Here is a 19935-nt window from a genome sequence, read left to right on the forward strand (position 1 = left end):
TGGTAAAATGCTTTTCTGCACACCTCTCCTCCTGCTCTGCTGAAGCCAGAGGAGAGCACAGTGTCGCTGCTGGAGAACTGAGGGAGCAGAAGGGCCAGGCCTCCGCCCCGTTTCCTCATCTCAAATGGGAAGCCATGCCCCTTCCTCCCAGATCCGGGCCCCAGGTGCTCACTTCCCGCTCTCAGCACCCCAGTTGGTGTGCTCCTTCCAGGGCCAAAGGAAACAGTAAGGGCACCTGAGTCACAGGAGGGTCATTTGCAGAAAGGAGAGACAACAAAGTTGGTGTGAGCTCCGTGGAAGCCCCAAGACGTGATCTTTAATTGATGCTCCTGGCCCTGCCTCCCCACCCCTGAGCCCCAGATGACATATGTACAGGATGCTGGATGGAGCCAGGTCCAGGCCTGCATTGCCACAGCGTTCATTCCTCCCTGGGCACTGCCAGGGCAGGGCAGGAAGATGCAGACAGCTGGGAGACAGGGCGGACTGGTCACATGAAGTCTTAGGTTCTCTATGTTCCCAAGCCACATACCCATGCACACACAGACATGTCTGTGTACACAGAGGTATGGATCCAAATGCTTGAGCTCAGCTATGTTGCCACCTGTGTGCACATGTGCGCCACCAGAGAATGGGTGCCTTAAGGTGTCACAGCAATAGTGCAAAACCCAGCCCTTCCTCCTGCCTGCCTTCCCTCGTGGGGCTGGTGGAGCAGAGCTGAACAGAAGGGGACCACACTCACCCCCTCACTGGGCAGTGCCAGCTGAGCTCAATACTGAGGACCCCACTGCAGACAGATGACATCCACCCACCCAAAAGGGTGTCATGGTTTCCAGGGCCCAGTTTGCCCCTGAGGGTGGTGAAGATGAAGTTTCCTTCATGGACATTTCCTTCATGATTCCTCAAGATGTCCCAGAAACAGAGAAACTCAAAGGCCCTGAGGCGTTCAGAAACCCCTCCTGAGTCTGGGTGTGGCATCCCTGGGAGAGGGATCCCATTCATTTGTGGCTTTCATCCATAAGGTGGCTCGCCCCCACATCTTGCCCCTGCCAGCTAGCTGTTAGGGTCGAGGAGCCAGAGCCCCTTTGTCCCAAGCAAGAGTCGTGAGGGAAGGCCGTGGGAACTGAGGAATTCTACTCAGTCTTGGCCTGTCTCTCAGGCTCAACCACAGCGGGGATCAGGGAAGGACATAACGGGGAAACGTCTGTAAACATACTACTCAGCCCTGGAAAAGGGTCAGGAGTGGAATGCGTTTGACAGGGTCCTGGACTTTTTTAGAAGCCTGGGATCATCCGTGAGTCCTGCTCTCCCCACTTCCTCTTGCACATCACAGGCAGAGCCCCTAACCCTCCAGGCACTGGGCCACCTCTGGCCTTCCCTACTGGGAAGATGGCCCAGACTGGGAGCTCTCAACCACACCAGGGGGCACTTAAACCCTGAGTCAGCCCCAGAATCACCCTTCTTGAAGAGGGGAAGGTGCCATTTTATTTCAGGGACTATATTTTCTAGACCCCCCCACAACCAAATACATGTGTCCTGGCAGGGACAGCAGGACAGTCATTTTGGAATAGAAGACAACCTGGGACATGTGGCTGCCGTACCCACAACTAGACCTCGGGCACGGCACAGGCAGCTTTGGTTTGAATCAGCACTTGTACTTCTTCCAAGCTCAGCGGGGCTGGGCGGCGGGGGCAAGCAGAGGTGGCTGGCCCTGCCTGTGTTTGGTGACAGGATTCCAGATGTGACCATCCCGGGGGAGGGCCTAGGGGACAGCCACACCTCACTTCCTCCGGGCCCCCCTTTGTCAAAACATCCCCACAACTGCCCTGGCCCCAGCACCCCCAAGGTTACATTCATCAGTTAAGATTCAGTAAAAAAAATGTAGATGTCAGCCCCTTCCCCTAGGTCCCAGAGAGCTAAGACCCTGGTCCCAGCAGCCTGGTTTTGAGGAGGAGCCATCCCAGACCACGCCCAGTGGTGGCTGCCTGCCCCCACTGGGGCATCCCTTCAGGCCCCCCACTTGAGCTGTGGCAATTGTGATGATGGAAGCTACATTCACACAGGGACAGTTGGTGTGCAAGGCCAATGCCACAGGAGGTGGGGTGGGAGCCTTGAAGGAAATGCTCTCCAGGCCTGGTCCACCCTGATGGTGTGAAGGGCAGGGCCACAGCACCCCAAAGCCCTGTGGAGCCAGGAGTTGAAGGGTTTGGATCTGGAAGACACTTGCAGGGTGCCTCCCTCCGTGGCTGGGTGGGGGCAGCCTTGTGGTTCAGAGCCAAGACGGTGGGCGCCAGGCTTGGAGGGAGGGGGTGGCACTTAGGCCCCTCCAGACCTGGAATGGAGAGGGGGCGTCAGGGGAGGACAAGACACAGGGCCCAGAGGGAGAGCCCTCCAGCGAGGCCCCAGGAGATCAGTGCTGGGCCCTGGAGGTAGCAAGTCACAGGCTGGCCAGGAAGGGGATCTGGCGGGAGGTCGGACAGCGGTGACATGGAAGACAAAACAGATGGGACATGGAGGGAGGATCCTTTCCCAGGGATGGGGACTGCGGGGGGCACAGCTCCAAGGTCCATCTGGCCAGGAAGGTCTGGCCACATGGCCAGAGGACAATGGGCAAGAAAAAGAGAAGGGCAGGCTGAAGACTTTCTTCCCAGAGCGAGGCTCTCCCACCCCTGCACCCGCCATGACAGGCTGACTGCAGGAGTGAGGGAATCAGCCCCAGCTCCCCATCAACAGAATGTGAGGTGACGAATGAGATGGAGACAAGGACAGCGGGAGGGATGATGTGGCCGGTGTCACACTGCCCCCTGCTGGGTCGGGTCATACCTTCCTCTGCGGATGTTTCTTCAGGAGCCAAGGAGGGGACAGGCAGAGAGAGAGAGGAAAAAGAGCTGCTGACCTTCCCTTTCTCTCAGGGAGGGGGGGGGCTTCCTGCTCCCAGGAGACCCCCGGCTCCTCCAGGGCACCTGGGGCTTGGACACTAATGACAGGGCCAGGGAGAGATACCCAGGAAACCTACCAAAAATAGGTCCTGGCTCTGCCACTAAACTCGTGTGAGCCTGGGCCTCAGTGTCCTCCTTTGCACACTGGGAGGGTTAGGCCAGTTCAAGGACCCCAAACTTAGGTGCCCATGGAGAACTGTAGGCTGGGGGGACCTGGGGAAGCCCCTGCACAGCTCTGCTCTGTGGCCGTGCTGAGATGCGTGGAGGCACACTGGGGCCCAATCTTCTCATTTTTCAAGAGAAGGTAGAAATTAGGATTGTTAGTGTAAAATCTCCTGGTGTTTATATGTGAGCAACTAATTAATTTTTTTTTTTTTTTTTGTCCTTTTTGAGACTGGCTGCACCGCACCGCACTTAGCCAGTGAGCACACCGGCCATCCCTATATAGGATCTGAACCCGCGGCGGGAGCGCTGCTGCGCTCCCAGCACCGCACTCTCTCGAGTGCGCCACGGGCTCGGCCCGCGACTAATTGATTTAAATGTTGAAACAAGACCCTGTGGGCTGGCTTGGATCCATGACACACGAGCTCTGGTTTAGCTGACCTCTCAGGGCGGCCCCCTCAGCTCCAGCAGTCAGAGATTCTGATTCCCCGAGGACGCCCCACGGTATAGTGTGTGTGTGTGTGCATGTGTGTGTGTCTCTTACTTAAATCCCCAGCCCGTGCCACCCAGGACGATGGCTGCAACCAGGACAGCACCGGCGATGGAACCAATGATGATGTTAGTGCCGCTGGGACCTGGAGAGGAAGGCAAGGATTGGTTGGCACGGACAGGCATGGAGAATGGGCAAGACAGAGAGACCCATCCTGGCCAGCTCCAGCCTCACCCTTATATCTCTCCGTCTCCCCTGTGGGCAGGGATGTGGGCAGGGGGTTGTGGATGCTGCAGTCTTTGCCTGTCCAGTCTGGCTGACAGATGCACTTCCCTTCGTTGCTGCAGACCTACAGGTGGGGTGGGCCAGCAGAGGTGAGCAGGGCCTGTTCCCTCTCTTGCCTCTCCCACCATCCCGGCTTCTGAGCACCTACCCCGTGGTGGGAGCAGATCCGACGATCCCCGCTGCCTGGGCAGGTGCTGAAGTTGAAGGCAGAGGCTGGCAGGCAGCGGTGGTCCAGGCACAGCATGTTGGGCCCACAGGCTGTGCCATCCTCCACATAGCTCAGGTCTGAGCCATCGGCCAGCTGCACATGGCCACCCCTGGAGAAACAGCATAGCCAGCCTCAGCCCCCGTCCCCAACCTCCATCATAACTGCAGCCTCCCCTTCCCCAGCCATGATCCCAGCTAACACCTGCAGTCCAGCTCCTTGCCCTGGTGGTAGAAGGTGACACTGCTGATGTCTCCCCCCAGGTCACCCATCCGAGGAGCTCCAGAGATGTTGACACAGAGGAGGAAGCCACAGAGCACATCCCTGTTGGGGCACAGGGAGTGAACCCCAAGTTTGACCTCAGACCCAACTGCTGCACTCTAATCCGCCCTCACCCTGCCACCTGATTTTGCAAGTATTCTCCCACTGACACTCAAGCTTCTCCTAGGAGAACCTGTTGCCCCGTCTTTAAAAAATCTCACCCCTCCAGAGCAGGGGGCCCAGCCTTGGCTACTCACTGCTTATTGCACTGGACCCAGCCTGACCCCTTGCGCCCACAGTTCCCACGCTCCGTCCCCTCCACGTTCAGCTTCTCATAGCAGAAGCGATCAGCAGCCACTGCAGGGAGACAATGCTAGGTGTAACCGCACCCACCCAGGATCTCAGAGCCTGAGCCCCAGACTGGCTGGGTTCCTGAAATCCTGGGGAGCCACACATTCCGTAGGGGGCTTATTTAGCTGGAACCTGTCCCTCTCCAGCCTCTCGATTCTGGGTCCTCCAGAGTCCCCGCTCCCGCCCCTAGCCAGACTCACAATGGCCCCAAAGGGCTTGACACTGCCGGTCCCGGGTTTTGCAGCGACCTCCGTAGCAGCGGCCCTAAGGGACCAACAAACAGGAGACAAGGGACAGAGACGTTGAGGGGTCAGAATGGAGACCAGCTAGAGACTGCACTGAGCCCAGAGGGGGAGGAACCCCCAGCCATCATACCTGTTCATGATCACAGTAGTAACCATCCTGCTTATGCAGGTTAGGGGGACACTGTGGAGAGATGGGGCAGGACTGAGCACAGCAGTCCCAGGACTGAGAGCTGAGGCTTGCCACAGGAAGGGATGGAGGGGTGCCAAATGCCCCCCACGTGGGGGTTCATGTTACAGGGTCTGTCTGGCTCTGAACCCAGGACCACGTGGCTTTGCAAGTCACATAGTCTGTCCAGTCTCCCTCAGTTTCCTGCACCTACCTCGCAGGGCCGGGAGAACTAAATGCCTGGCAGATGATTAGGACTTCATAGATGCTAATATCCGCTCTGATCCCTAGAATACACCTGGTGCTAGGAATACCAGCCAGACTATAAATACTGGTTTAATGATTAAAAGAACAAAGCCAGGAGGCAAGAAGACTGTTTATCAATTAAGGAAACAGGCTGACGAGCGACGCCAGCTGCAGAGCCAAACCGATAGGGGTAGGGGTTGCCTCGCCCGGGGCTCCGCAGGACGCCGGGCCGGGCGGACCTGGCTCGAGTCCCCGGTGCAGGTCTCCGCGATGTCGCACTCGTTCACGGCCTCCCGGCAGGACACACCCCGCGGCTCGTACTAGGGAAGAGAGACGTTCCCGGCTCAGGCCCGACAGGTATCTTGGCCCCGCGCTCCCTCTGGAATCCCGCCCTTAGGTCTGTTCCCCTTTCTGTGCCCCAGTCACCCCTCGGCCGCTCCCCGCCCTGCTCCCACCCCACCCAGCACCGCCTCCAGACCCCACGTTTCCGCCAGTCCAGTCGCTCCACGTTCGACCCCCCACCCGGCTCCTCGTAGCCACGCCTTCAACGTCCCAGGGCTGGCTCACGCTCCGCCCCCCAACCCCCCATTGGCGCTTTTCCGCACCAGGCCCCGCCTCCAGATGCGCCCACCCCCAGCGGCTCCTCCTTCCCTGCCTCCCTCGCGCCCTTATGTGACGGCGTCCAATCGTCCCTGCTTTGTCCTGGCCCCGCCTCCTCCCCGCCCCCGGCGAGCCTCCTCACCTTGCAGCGGCGACAGCACAGCCCGTCGCTGCACATGGCGTCGTGGGTCAGGGTGCATTTCTTGCAGCAGTTGCCACCCGCGCGGCTGCACTCCTGAGGGACGCGGGGAGAAGGGGAAGGAGGCGCGCGAGCCGTAACCCTCCCCGCTCGGACCCTCCCCGGCGCCCGCACGAGTCGCTCACCTGCACCGAGCCGCAGTCGCACTCCTCCCCCGCCTCCACGAAGCCGTTCCCGCACTCGGGGGGGTCCAGGAGCTGAGCCGGGAGGGGGTGTCGGGAGTTCGGCCAGGACCCAGCCCACGCCCCGCTCCCGTGCTCCCCGCCCTGGGGCTGGTACCTTGAGGGGCTTGTTGAAGAGGCAGCTCCCGCCGCCCTCCTGCAGAAACTGGTTGTACTCGTCGATGCTGCAGCGCGAGAACTTGCGGGGCAGGTAGAACCTGGACAGGGGTGAGGGGACGGGGAAACGGCGCCGCTGGGTCCTCCCCTCCAGACCACCCTCTTGCGCCTCCTCAAGGTTCGGGAGGGGCGCACCAGGGGACTCCGTCACCATCGGGAGTAGATTGAGCACGAGAATCCTGCCGCCCGCCCTTCAAGGAAGGGCGAAGGATTTCGCTCTTGTCCCCTCCACTGAACTTCGGGACTCAAAGTGTCGGAGCGCTCAGGAAGGAAGACGTCTCCACACGAGGCTCGGGCGGCGCCCAGTGGCCACCGTGCGCACTACAGCCCGGCCACTTGGTGTCCCAGCAGGAGAATCTGGGTCTCCCTGAGTAGTGCTTGCAGAAAACTGGGCTTCCTGGAATCCTGAGTGGTCCCGTGTGCTGGACCTCTTGAGGCCACCGGGTCCAGGTTTCCATCCAGTGCTCGCTCCAGGACTCCCTCGCCCAAGACCCTACCCCCAGTTTGTCCCCAAGAACTCACCCAGTGTCCTCCATGATGCAGCCCAGCCAGATGTCCGGACACTTGCAGTCCCCTGAGGGCGAACCAGTGGATATGAGTGTGTGGAGGGGGTCAAGGCCCATCCCCCCCCCACACTTGGCCCATCTTCAGTTCTAGAGATGTCGGGTGTGGGTCTCGGCTGATTGTGGGGCCACAGGGGGGTCTCCTGGGGGTTGATACCTGCAGAGCTTCGGTGTTTGTTCCACATCATGCCCAGGTTCTGCCCCAGCGTCTGGGCCAAGGTCACTGCCATGGCCCCCATGTTGCCATACTGGGGGTGGGGAAGATGGAACACAAAGATGTCTACATCCACCCAACAGGCAGTGCCTTTTCAGCCCCTCTCCCTCAGCGCCCACCCCAGCCATGCCCTCTCACTGCTCACCTCGTTCACGCCCCCACCCCGGGACAGCGAGCAGATGCCCCCCACGTAGGCTGCCCCACTGCTGGTGCTCTGGAAAGTCTTGCCCCTGGAAGGGAGAGAGTTGTCAGCATAACCTCCTCCCTCTCCATGGTGGCTCCTGGGGATCTGGGGGAGGCCCCAACACTGGAGTACTTCCTTGGGGAGGGAAGCCTGGCCCTTCATGCATGACCTCAGGCAAGCCCTTTTCCTTCTTTGGGTTTGTTTGCCCATAAGCCAAATGAGGGGTTCCTATTAGATAGTCTCTAGTTACAAGGCCCTTTTATTAGATTTTTTCCCCCTAACACATCACTGGGCCCCTGAGGAAAGGATGTTGGGACAGTTTAAAAGGAGAAAGAGGGGACCAGGGGAGGTGAGGGGCAGAGAAGACCACCAGGGTTAAGGCAAAGACATCAGCTGAGATGCAGGGGAAGATGCCCAGCCTGTTGCATGTGGCTGGGGAGCAGGTAGCAGGTGCAAAGTGACCCCAGTTCCCAGATCTGAGAGGGGCACCTGGCACAAGGCAGGCATAAGTAAACCTAAGCACCGTAGCAACCAGCAGAGGCTGGGGGGATGCATGGGGAGGGACACTCACGAGAAGAGGTGGGTCGCATCACTGGGCTCAGGAAGACCCTCCCGCCGGTAGACCATGAGCCGGGCCAGGGTCTCCAGGAGGTCATCCTGCACCTGGATCTTGTCCCCATCTGCCCATGTTTCCATAGCAACCAGAACAATTCGGGTGTTGAGCTGCTCCTTGTACATCTGGGCCGGGAGGGGAGAAGATGGGGGGGCTGGAGGGTGGGAGTGGTAGGGGGACAGGCCTGGAGGAGGGCCTCAGTCTGCCCCTCTGGGAGGTGGGGGTCAGAGGCTGAGAGTACCCCCAGGATGTGTGTGGCGGGGATGGGGGCAGAGCTGGGGGAAAGGGGAGGGAGGGCGGCCTGCTCACCACGTCTGCCAGGTTCACCACGGACTTGGCGAAGTTGCTGGTGAGGACCACCGACTGTCGCATCTGCTCGAACTGGGAAGAGAAGAGCGAAGAGGGCAAGGCTCCTCCTGAGTCCTTCCCCTGACTGTCACCCTCCAGCCTGGGAACTTACCAGCTGCCGGTCGTTGATCACGATCAGCTCCACGTACTTGGTCTCACTGTGCACTGTAGGGTGGCCACGGCGGACCTGGGGGGCGGGTGGGCACTTGGAATAAGTCCCACCCAAGTCTGGCCCCATGGCCAAGCCATGGACAGACTCAATGGGGGTAGTGGGGTCTGGACTCCAGCCAGGGACAGTGCCAGCCCCCACTGGCAGAGGTTTCCCATCCGTCCCCAGCCTTGGATGAAGGCAGGCAGCCTCCGTTCACCCACGACAGGGGCCTGTGTAGACACCGGTGTTAGGGAAGGGGGTGGGACCATCTCCTAGAGCTGGCTCCCTGGCCCCCAGTGGCTTCAGTCTGAGCCCTCCTTTGCCTCAGCCATGGATGGGGTTGTCCTGCTCTGGGCCACAGCCCAAGGTCTCTGCAGCCCGAGGTCTGTGCGGGCCCCCGTACCTGCCTTTTCCTTCTCAGCCTCAGCCGGTTTGGAGGAGCAGAATAGGCAGGGGCAGCAAACAGGCAGCCTGCAGGGAGCGGGCAGGTGAGGGGAGCACAGCCGGCCCCCTCCCCAGCCCCGCTTTCCCACCCTTACCTGGTTCCCTGCATCCGAGGGGGGCTGGGAGGAGAGGGGTCCGGTAAATGAGATGGGGAAGGGGGCCCTGCAATGAGGGGGAGTTAGTTCTTGGAGGGCCAACTAGGTCTGCTCTGGGCCCAGTTGTGGGGGGGCAGCTCCAGCCCGTCCCCTCACCCCACCTTAGGGTGACCCAGAACTGGCCAGAGCTCCCATGTCGGATCTGATCTCCCAGACGCTCAGATTCCGGGATCAAGACCTGAGGGCGCCCTGACAGACCGGGGCAAAGGACACTGGAGCCCAATGGGAGGTCGCCTGGGGGACAGAGGGGACATTGGAGCTGAGGGCACAGTGGGAGGGAAGCAGAGCTGGGGTCACCGAGGAGGGCAGTGAGGCTGAGGTTACTGGAGGAGGAGGAGGTAGCAGTGGCAGCTATTGGGACAAGCATGGCAGGGCCATCAGAAAAGATGGTGAGGGGCTGTGCAGGGCTTACCCGGGAGGCTCCCCAAGGTGCAGCAATATCTTGGGGCTCCACGATGTAAGTCAGGTTTCCATCAGAGAAGACCCCACTGTGGAGAGAGAGGCGCAGCTCCCCACCGTTCCCAGGCCCACAGCTGGAGGCGCCTTCCCACTGCCCAGCCCCCCCATACTCACTGCAGCCCCTGGCAGGTGGAGAGGGCAGCAAAGGAGTGCGGGTTCCCCCGGAGTTTCCCCTGGTAGTAGCAGTGGTCTCCAGCCCCCTGGAGGAGCAGCAGAAAAGTGAGCAGAAGGCACCCCAAGCCCTGGCATGAAGGCAGGAGGATGGCAGAGGGGGGCCGCAGGTGTCTTTGTGGGGGCCACTGAAGCTGCCCTGTGAGCAGGTGGCCGCAGTCTCTGGGTACACCTGGGGCTCTGGAGCCTGGTTCTATGCTGGAGGTGCTCCTAATTTGCTGTGTCACCCTGGGCAAGTTCCTAGCCCTCTCTGGGCCTCCACCTTGCCTATAGAATGGGATAGTTGGACTACAGCAGTGGTTTTTAGCCATTTGTTGGGTCTGGTGAAGGGATCATAGACACCTTTGAGAATAATAGTTAACATTTATGTAGTGCCTACCACACACAATCTCACACTCTACCTCCGTGGACCACCCCTAGATACATGGTCTGTGGCCAAGGAATTGCAAGCAGCATGTGTCCTCCTGGCTAGGCTCATGGGTCACAGGTGACCAGCAACGCCCCTTCCCCAGCTCCGCCTGCTGCAGAATTACTTGTGCTCCAGTAACTGAGCAAGTTGGGGGGCGGGGAGGGATGGGAAGGAGGCTATTTATAGACACATTCATCTTTCTTCAGGCTCCAGGGCCTCCAGGGCTGGGACCTTGGTGTCCCAGGCAGCCGGGAATTTCCAGGGCCTTGATACTTTCTGAGCAAGAGGGGACATTTCCTCAACTGCCCCCTCCCAGAGGAGCCTGGGGAGGGGGAACTCCTGACATAGCTGGCGTGGAACACTGCCAGTCCTGGAATGCCCCTCTTTCCTGGCTGGAGAAAAGACCTCTGGGGCTGGGCAAGGGGAGCATAGGGCCCCATGCCAGCCATCCAACCTGCCCACCTCAGAGCCTCCAAGGTGGAGAGAGACAGGAGGTCCCGAGCAGCTAGGCCCATCCTGAGTGTACCCCTGACCCCATCTCTACCTGTCCCTACAGACAGACAGACAGCATCTCCATTCCACCTCCTCCTCCTCTTCCAAAGGCACTCACGGTGCTGTGCTGGGTGGTCCCCCCCTGGCTGAAGTGGCGCTCCACATACTGTGAGGACAGGAGGTGACTGAAACAGAGTGGGCAGGAGGAAGGAGGGGGGTCACTGGGGAGGCTAGGTCAGGCTTGGGTCCTGCCGCAGCCCAGGATCCAGGTCCCCCTGCCCCAGCCTAGCCCTCTGTCCCCAACCAGCTGAGTCAAGGCCATGCTTTGCCCGCCCAACCTGCAGCCCTTCCTCCCGGGCTCAAGGCCTCACTCACTGGTTCAGCTCCAGGTCCAGTGTGAAGTTTGACTTGAAGGCCGGGATGACGAAACTCACCTGGGCCAGATGGACAGGCTGGTGTGGGAGGAGGGCAGAGGGGGAGTCAACCTGAGGAGGCCTGAAGGTGGGAGCTGGGGAAAACCCAGGACAGAGAGGAGCTCCGGGGAGGGGATGGCCCCGCCCCAGCAGCCAAGGGGACCACTGATTTGGGGGAAGATGTTTTGCATAAGCTACTGTTTCCTTTATGCCGTGGGGCAGGGGCAGGAGAGCTAGTCATTGGGCATGGCCCACCCTCTACCCTCTGGGCCAGGGCACCAGCCCATCCTCCCCCGAGCCAGTCTGCTGAGCCACAGGGATGGAGCGGGACAGCTTGACCTGCCCGCTGTGTCATCCCAGACCCTCCCTGCTGCAGGAAGGCCACCCCTACCCTCAGATGGAATAAAGAGAAGGCCCCCAGAAGTCCCAAGGGAAGCGAGAAGGGTCTCAGTCAGGGGCAAACAGCAAAAGGGCGCAGGTCCCTCGCTTCCTGTCCCCCTACCCTGGTCCCAGCCTCAATGACATAGGAGGCCTCAGACGGGACTGGAGTAGGTGGAAATCCATCACTGGGCCCCTGGAAGCTGCGGCAACAAGCAGGTGCCATCTCGTCAGGAGGAAAGAACTTGGCTCCTCCACCCCCAAATCCATTGCCCTCTGCCTTGCCCAAAGCAGCTCATCTTTAATATTTCAATCACATAGTTAATTTTTAAACACGGAAGTTTTCCTGATAAATTTTTCAGAGGGGCCTACGCACTGGGGCTGGGAGGCTCCAGGTTGCCATGGTGATGCACCAGTCCTGCGTGAGACGCTGCCCTCCCAGGCCTGGGCGCCCCGCTCCTGCAGAGCCCGAAGCCCCTGTGCCTGTGGGGAGAGCGACCCCAGGGGAAGAAGGCCAGGAGATCCTCGGTCCTCAATCACAACCACCCTGGGGACACACCTGGCGGCTCCCGCACCTCAGCCCAAGATGGAGTGTGCAGCCTCAGGTCTTAGGAAAGCTCTGGAAGCCCGGGAAAGGTCTGAGAGGATTTGGGGGCCGGACCCTTCCTCCCACTTCCTGTCCACTTGACAAGACTGAACTCCAGGCACCCAGATGAGGGTCACAACCGTCTCCTCTGCCCATGGGAGGCTTTTGTTTGCTGACTTGCTTTTGTGGTAGGGAAAGCAGGCTGTAGGAAGGAGCGGAGCCCCAACATGGATGTCATGGAGTCCCATAGCTTGCTGCCTGCCTGTCAGCTCCCTCGTCAACCACCTGGTCATTACCAATCTTTACCGAGTGCTGCTTACATGCCAGGCACTGGTCTAAACTCTTTCCAACTAGGAGCATATTCGACCTTCACATCTACCCTATGGGATAGATGCTACTGTTATTCCCATCAGACAGATGGGGAAACTGAGGCACAGAGATGCTAACTAACTTGCCCAAGGTCATACAGCTAAGATGTCACAGAGCTGGGATTCAAACCTAGGGAATCTGCTTCCAGGGCCTTCTCACCCCAAAGGCAAGGTAAGACGGAAGTGGGCCCAGTGTCCGGGACAGGCCCTGGAGAGGGGACAAGCTGAGGTGAAGGGCCAGAGCCCGGGAAGGCAGACCACTGAGCTCCAAGGACACCGACTCACCCCAGCCCAGGCTGACCAGGGCTCCAAGCTCCATCCTGAGCCCCTGGAGTATCGATCAGACTCGAAATAGAAAGTCAAGGACAAGGAGTCACTGTTTCCTTCACCCCAGCCCTCGGCCTGGGCCATCTCTGCTCTCCCCTCCCCCTGTGCCTGCACTAGCTCAGCCCCCCACCTCCACCCCCACTCCCCACACATGGACCATCCTTGCCCTCCCTCCTCTCCTCTCAGGACTGTTCCTGCTTGTTCTGTCTGCCTCCCACCGACAAACCCCTATCCCAGCCCGCCTCTGACTTCCCTAGTCCCCGTGCCCTGACTCCACTCTCAGGCTGTGCAGCCTCAGGGACGGCCCAGCACCTCTCTGACCCCGGATTTTCCCACTGAAAATGGTTAGATGAGTCCAGATGAGAGGATGGGAGGTTGGCTGTGTGGTGGGGAGTCATCCTGGGCCTGGAGGATTCTGGCAGAGTCAACCCCAGGGAGTCACTTGGGAAGCCCTCGAGCTGACCTACCTGGCCTCCTTCTCCATGGAGGCCAGGCCAGCCCCCCATTTGGGGAAGTCTAGGCTTTTGGGGGAGCAGTGCCAGATGCCTCAGGCTCCTCTCGGCCCCCACTTCCTGCAGCCTGCCTAGGCCTCACTCCCTTCCCCACCTGGTGAGGCCAAACTGTGGGGGTGGCTGCTCCCTTCCCCAGCAGGACACTGGGCTCAGGCTGGGTAAGACCCCTGGGCAGTACCAGGGCAATTGCTGGGGCTGGAGCTGGAGCTAGCAGGAGGGGGCCGGGGGAGGCCCCAAAAGGCAGTGGGAGAAAGGGGAGAGAGCTGGCAGTTTGGCTTAGTTGGTTAGAGTGCAGCCTTGCCAAGGTCAAGGGTTCAGATCCCTTTACTGGCCAGTCAAAAAAAAAAAAAGCGGGGAGGGGAGAGAATCCAGATACCTTGACATGTGGGCCTGGCCTGGCTGGATGGGGGGACACAGCTCTGTCCCCTGTCTGAGGGAAGAGACAGATCAGGCAAATCAAACCCATTTCGGTCCCAGGACCTCTGCCTCCCAGGAGCCTGGAGAAGGGGCTCCTGCTGGCACCAGGGAGACGCCCCCAGCCAAGCTTTAAGGTGATGTTCTATCAAAGCCAAACTCTTGCCTGGCCCTGACCTGCCCCTGGCCTCATCCCATTATCTCTCAGTTCCTTGGGAGGGCCCCTTCAGTCTTGAGCTCATGCCAGTCTCCAGCTGCCTTCCCACCTCTGCGCCCAGCTCAGCACTGCTTGTGACCAGCCAGCTGTGACCCTGTGCCCTGTGCTTGCTTGCCTCTTGCTCCCCAGCCACCCACTCTCGTGTGTGCCAGCTCATTTGATCTCACCTCTGGTCTCAACCTGGCTGGGCCTCATTTTACAAATGCCAGACAGAGGCTCAGGGAGAGACACTTGGAGGTGGCTGGCCCAGGGTCACAGCTGGGGAAGTGTGGGACCAAGCCCTACCCTCTGGTGTTCATGTCTGCTGTGGCATCTGTGGCCACCTGGCAGGGGTGACTGCACTCTCCACCCACAGCTTCCCCATTGCTGACCTGCCCACTCTCCCAGGCACCTGCTTCAGAGAACTGTGTCTCCTCCACTCTACTCCCTGTCAGGTTGAGAAGGAGGCAGAGACTACAGAAGTCCCAGAATCACAAATACAGATGCCGGGCTCTGCCCCAGACCTACAGAATCGCAGTCTTGGAAAGGGAGAGACTAAGGATCTTTAGGTTTCTCAAATGCCCAGAAGATCTGAACGTGCAGATCCCTGCTCTCCCCAACCTCCAGGCCCCCTCCCCTCACTCACTCACCTGAATCCCATCTCCTCCCCACGACCCTCCCTCCCTGCTCTCCTCTGCAAACCCTGCACCTGCCAACCCACACAGAGCTTTGACCCTTCTCAGTGACCTCTGGGCCTTTAAGCATACAGTTCTTGACATATATTTCTTTTATCACTGATTCAATTTGTTTCATGGGTGGCTTTTAGTCCCCTGGAGCAAGGGCTATGCCCACCCTTTTCCCTGCCCAGGGGCTCAACACTCATGTTGAATGGAAAGGCATGAAAGGCCTGGGTAAGCTGCTTAACTCTCTCTGCCTCAGTTCCCCCATTGGTAAAATGGGGTTGTTGTGAGGATTAAATGAAAGCCCTTTTTAATGTGCTATTATCATAAGGGTTAGTAATAATAATAAATGAAGAAAGAAGTATAAATACTCCAGATAAACGGGGCTTTGAGGAACTGAATAAAAGACCCCCTTGGATCACCTCCTGAGACAGGGACATGCCAAAATGGTGTCTTTATGCTCCAGATTTGGGTGGATTGGAGTGATTTACCTGTGAGGTGTCTCACCTGAGGACATCCCTTCCCACCCACTGTGCAGAGAGACACCACCACCGTGCACGCTGGGTGGCCACAGACGGGGGAGGAGCCAGAGAGGCAGGGGCCCCACTGGGGAGCATGTCCTGGCTAGGAGATACCACCCACCCGCCCACCAGCTAACTCCCCCCATGTCGCCCAATTATATGCTAATGCTCCATTTATCGACAGGGCAGTGGGATTCCCAGACAATGAGAACAGTTGGATGAATTTCTGATGATGGGATTTGACCTAAATTTTTGAGGACAGAGTCACCTCCTTACAGGGTCATCAGTCCTTCTAGGGACAGATCTTGACAGCTGAGCTCCTCCAGGCAGCCAGGAGAGGTGTTTGGGTAAAGCCAAGCCCACAGGCCAGAGTCTGGCTGGGGAGGACTGGAGATGCTGGACCCTGCTATGTTGTTTCTCCCTCAACCCTGCCCAAGGCTGACAGGTAACCCCAAATGCCCTGGATCCTGTTTCTGACACCAGCCCTCATGCCAGAACGAGGTGCCCTGCTGCTGACACTGAGGGAGGCTGGGCTGGGCAGTTCTCACAGGAGCTCAGCCCTGTGACTGATGTGCCCTCCCCCAGCTCTGTCTCCTGGTCTGCGAACCCCTCACCACCAACCCTGTTCATTTCCCTACATCCTACCTTCTCCTTGGTTCCCAAAGAGTCTGGGTTTCTCCAGGGGCAGGCAAAGCCCTCCCAGCAGCTTTGTGTGAATTAGAAAAAGGTGTCTCCTCACAGCACATGCAGCCTCCTGAGCCCAGAGATTTCATTCAGCCCAATGACCCCTTGCCCAGGTGCCCTTGTGCAGTGAACAACCAGCCCAACTGTACACGGTGGCCCTGCTTGTCCTCCTGCCTCACCCCTCAGACTCAGCTTCCCTGTAATCATAGGTTTCTGCACTTCCAGAAACTCCCCCACTTCTCTGGGCCTCAGGCCCAAACTGCTTCCACACTGAACAGAACTGAGGTGTTGAGAGCAATGGCAGAGAGTAAAGGGTCTCCCGACTGGCGTCCCTCTTTGCTATACCCCTGAGTGACAGGCAAGCAGTGGACTAGTTAAGAGGGCAGCACTGGCTATCAGTCTTGACTCTGCTATTGAAATGCTGTGTGACCTGGGGTGTTACTTCACCTCTGTGTGCCTGTTTCTCTGTCTGTGAAATGGGATACTAACAGCCCCAAAGCCTGGAGTTGTGATGAATTCATGTAAAGGCAGAAGAGTGCCTGTCTCCATGAGGACCCGGTAAATTGTAATTTCTCTAGCTTCTAATTCCTTCCTGGCCACCTTCTCTCTCCCCTTGCCCTAGTCCCACCCCCTACTAAGCCAGAGGTCCTCAGCACACAAAGCCCTTTTCTATCACTGCCTCCTGGCTATAGGTGAGGCCAAGATTTATGTTATCATTATCCTGATTTTAGAGATCAGAAAGTGGGACTCAGAAAGAAAGGTGAAGTGACCTATCTAAAGCCAGAGCAGGTTAGTATCCAAGGCCCCACCGTCCTGGCCCTGCCAGCCAGCCCATGCCCCCAGACTTGCCACATGACCAGAGATCTTGCTGCTGATGCAACACCTGTACAGCCTGAAGTTCCAAACCAGTGCAACAACTCAGGAGAAACCCAAGCAATGCCGGGGCTCGGGCTCAAGGCTGCAGTGACTCCCATCAGCCCCCCAGCTTCTGAGGCCTGAACTGCTCCAGCCCTGGGGTGAAATGGCAGAAGGGAGGTCGAGGGTTTGCCACATCTCCTTCCAGTCAGGAGGATATATTCTGGACCTGTCTTTTTTCTCCTTTGGCCTTCCACTCTCCTTGCTCTGGGTGGGGTTGCAGGACTGCTCTTGGAGGTCGAACAGTGCAGTGGGGAGTGCCCTGGTCTTGGAGAAAATTACTCCCAGCTCCACTGCTTAACATCTGATCGACTTTGGGCAAGTTATTTAACCTTTCCGAGCCTCAGTTTGCTCATCTGCAAAATGGGGCAGACAAAAGCTATCTATCTGCCCTATAGAGTTGTGAGAATTTTTTTTTTTTTGGCGGCTGGCCAGTATGGGGATCTGAACCCGCTACTTTGGTGTTATAAGGCTACACTCTAACCACCTGAACTAGCCAGCCAGCCCCCAGGGTTGTGAGAATTGAGTGCTGTAATATGCATGCAAGACTTAGCAGAGTGCCTGGTCCAGAGAAGCCCACAGCCTGGGCAGCCTTCTCCTTCACCTCCAGGGCAGATCTTCCACCTCAGGGGAAACTGAGGTACAGATAAAGCAGATCTCTGAGCAAGTCCCCTGGGGAGGCTGCAGCGAGGTCCCTGGGAAGTCTCAGTCCCAGAGAGACCCCCACTGGAGATGACCACTGCCCCACAGATCCATAGAACTATCCACTCCCACCCGCTGTGCCCTTGGACACCCCCTAAAGTATATTGGGACCCTGTCTCTCACATATACACCACACATGTATGAGCGCATGCCACCGACTCACCCAGCAGAACAACACCCAAAGAACCCCCACCCCATCCAGTCCAACTGCACCCAGCCACAGTTACCACCATACCCCAGAACCCCCCCACCTCTCTCTTCACAAAGGCTGAAGGAGCAGCCTATCCAATTGGAATACCCCACTTTTCCTCCCTACCAGACTCTCATGCTTTCCCTCATCTCTGTCTCCTAACCCCACCGTTGCATCACCCCATCCCCCAATCTGCACATCCCCTAAAGCACAAGCCAGAGTCCCAGCAGTTAGGTGGGTCATCAACTCCCCACCAATGCAACCGTGGGGTGCACAGGTCACAGGTGGGGCACACCAGGGAAGAAGGGTGCACTAATGGACACAATGCAGGCAGGACACCCCATCCCAGGCCCTGGCACTGTCCCCACTACCCATCCACCCACCTCCCAGGGAAGCTGGGCAGGTGCTGAAGCCAACCCCCAACTCCCACCCCACCCCCAAGGCCACCAGCTCAGGACCATTAGCCCCCTCCCCTCTCCGCCCCTCCCCCTCAGCGCTGCCCTGAGTGATGGCCCATGTATTATGCATGCTCCCTTCCTGCTCCATTCCATTTCACCAGCATTCCCCACTCCCCGCACCACCCCACATCCCTCTCCACCCCCCACCCCCCTTTAAGGGCTTTTAACCAAGTACATTAGGCAGGGCCAGATGCCAGTCTGACAGATGTCCATAATGTTAGCCTCCATTTCTCTCCTTCCTCCCTCTGCTCAGCCCAATCTACCTCCCACCACTCCCAGCTGCCAAAACTTCCAGACTTCAGTGGCACCCCTCCTCTGAGTCTCTCCTCTACACCTCCTATTTTTGCCAGGCCTTCGCCATCCAGCCCTCTGTCACCCCCCTTGGGCTGGCTAACTTTCAGCTTCAAGCTCCTGGAGAGCTGAGGTGTGCTGAATGAATATTCCATCTGGGTGATTATTATTCACATGATATTAATTAATTATTAATTGCAATTAATCTCCATTCCTAACCTTCCTCTGGGAGGCAGGAGGGACCTGGCAGCTGAAAGGGACAGCGGATGGGTAGAGCTGGCATTTGTGGGTGAGCTTGGGGCCTCAAACGATTTCCCAAGGTCCCATCTTCAGCCAGGACAGGGAGGAGAACAAGCCTGTCTGTGCACAGTGGGAAACTGAGGCAGGAGCAATCACTAAACTGTTTCAAGAAAGCCTGCTGAGGGTGGTTGTGGTGAGAACTTGGGCGTCCTAGTTCCTGACTGGTCTCTTAGCTGCTTCTCCCTGCCCCTCAACACCCTGCCCAAGCTCCATTTTGAGCAGAACCACCAGCTCTGGCAGGAGGGGATTGGGGCCCTGAAAGGCTGACTCGAAGCAGACCGAGACCTGGGTATTCCAGGGTCCCTGAATGCTGAGGGCAGGAGATCCCCCTCACAATGATGGGAGGGGAACCTAGAGCTGGGCAGGGCCAGTGCTCCCCACTAGTGGGCTCCAGCACCCACCTGATACCCATTGTACAGAAAGGAAGCTGCAGGAACCAGCTGCTGAGAAGGCACCCAAGCCCTGGCCAACTTGTGACCTCCTTTGGGCTCTGAGGCCTACTCTAGCCCCCCGGCCTCACCACCCAGCCCCACTCACCGGGCCCCCCGGTGGCTCCTGGCGGACCCTGGTGTCCAGCTGCTGCTTTCGGACTTCTCTCCCAGAGCTCTCCCCTACCAGACGGCTGGGTTCTGTGACCTCCGGGGCTTCTGGGCTCCCCACCTGGGGTGAGCCCCCCCAGTGCAGAACTCCGGTAGGACCCCGGGCCCCAAGACCTGGGGAGACAAGGCCATAGCTGCAGGCAGATGCCCACCGCAGGACAGGAGACTTGGGAATGGGGTGGGCACGTGCCAGCCCCCACTCTGGTGTGGCCTTTGGAGCCCTGGGGTAATCCGGGTGGGAGGATCTGGCTGCCCTGCAGGAGGAAGAGCCCCACGGGCAGGGGGCCGGGAGCTTCACTCCTGCCCAATCCTCACGACTGCCCCCCCAAACCCGCAGAGACCTGCAGAGTCGGCCGGCCGACGGCACGGGGTGGCCGCAGTGGGGCCGGCCCGATGGGGACAGGTGGGTGGACGCACCTTCCCTTCTCTCCCGCTCCCCCGCCCTCCCGCGCTCTGGACCGGCTGTCACCCGGAGCACTGCAGGAAAATGTGGCTGCAGCAGAAACCGCCGCAAAAGCCAGGGCGGTGGCAGGGAGGGGGCGCCGGGACAGAGGCCCGGCCAGGCGGGGGTACTCACTGGGTGCAGGGAGCGGCAGCAGCAGCAGCAGAGCCGCGATCGCCCAGCGCCGCAGCCGGCTCATGGTTCGTTCATAATCCTCCCGGTCCGGGGGCTGCCGCTGCGAGAGGCGCTGCAGAGGGCGGGGGCGGGGAGGC

At 59.0% G+C, this 19935-nt stretch overlaps 1 protein-coding gene across 1 annotated transcript; it reads right to left on the reverse strand.

Annotated features, from left to right (window-relative positions):
- Positions 1 to 279: 279 nt before the first annotated feature.
- Positions 280 to 19876, reverse strand: ADAM11 (ADAM metallopeptidase domain 11). Its single transcript, XM_008578311.1, has 26 exons — positions 19799 to 19876; positions 19160 to 19335; positions 11063 to 11139; positions 10806 to 10872; positions 9730 to 9815; positions 9569 to 9644; positions 9097 to 9163; positions 8961 to 9028; positions 8519 to 8593; positions 8368 to 8439; positions 8017 to 8183; positions 7407 to 7491; positions 7205 to 7295; positions 7007 to 7058; positions 6426 to 6525; positions 6272 to 6343; positions 6090 to 6182; positions 5587 to 5667; positions 5066 to 5116; positions 4891 to 4954; positions 4597 to 4696; positions 4283 to 4402; positions 4022 to 4190; positions 3823 to 3937; positions 3643 to 3733; positions 280 to 2838 (listed from the first exon to the last, which is right to left on the reverse strand). The coding sequence occupies exons 1-26, from the start codon at positions 19860 to 19862 to the stop codon at positions 2790 to 2792; spliced, it is 2328 nt and encodes a 775-aa protein (XP_008576533.1). The 5' UTR covers positions 19863 to 19876; the 3' UTR covers positions 280 to 2789.
- Between the last annotated feature and the right edge of the window lie 59 nt (positions 19877 to 19935).

This window comes from Galeopterus variegatus, unplaced genomic scaffold, assembly GCF_000696425.1.
Source record: "Galeopterus variegatus unplaced genomic scaffold, G_variegatus-3.0.2 Scaffold1660, whole genome shotgun sequence".
Classification (NCBI taxonomy): Eukaryota; Metazoa; Chordata; class Mammalia; order Dermoptera; family Cynocephalidae; genus Galeopterus; species Galeopterus variegatus.

Bases quoted from the DNA above. Each gene is read 5' to 3' on its own strand.
- ADAM11 (XM_008578311.1), bottom strand. From the start codon at position 19,862: ATGAGCCGGCTGCGGCGCTGGGCGATCGCGGCTCTGCTGCTGCTGCTG. The intron at 9,164-9,568 runs GTAAGCCCTGCA...CCCTCATTGCAG, and splicing joins CACCTTGGGGAGCCTCCCGG to GGCCCCCTTCCCCATCTCAT. The intron at 7,296-7,406 runs GTGAGCAGTGAG...CCCCACCCCCAG, and splicing joins GGGGTGGGGGCGTGAACGAG to TATGGCAACATGGGGGCCAT.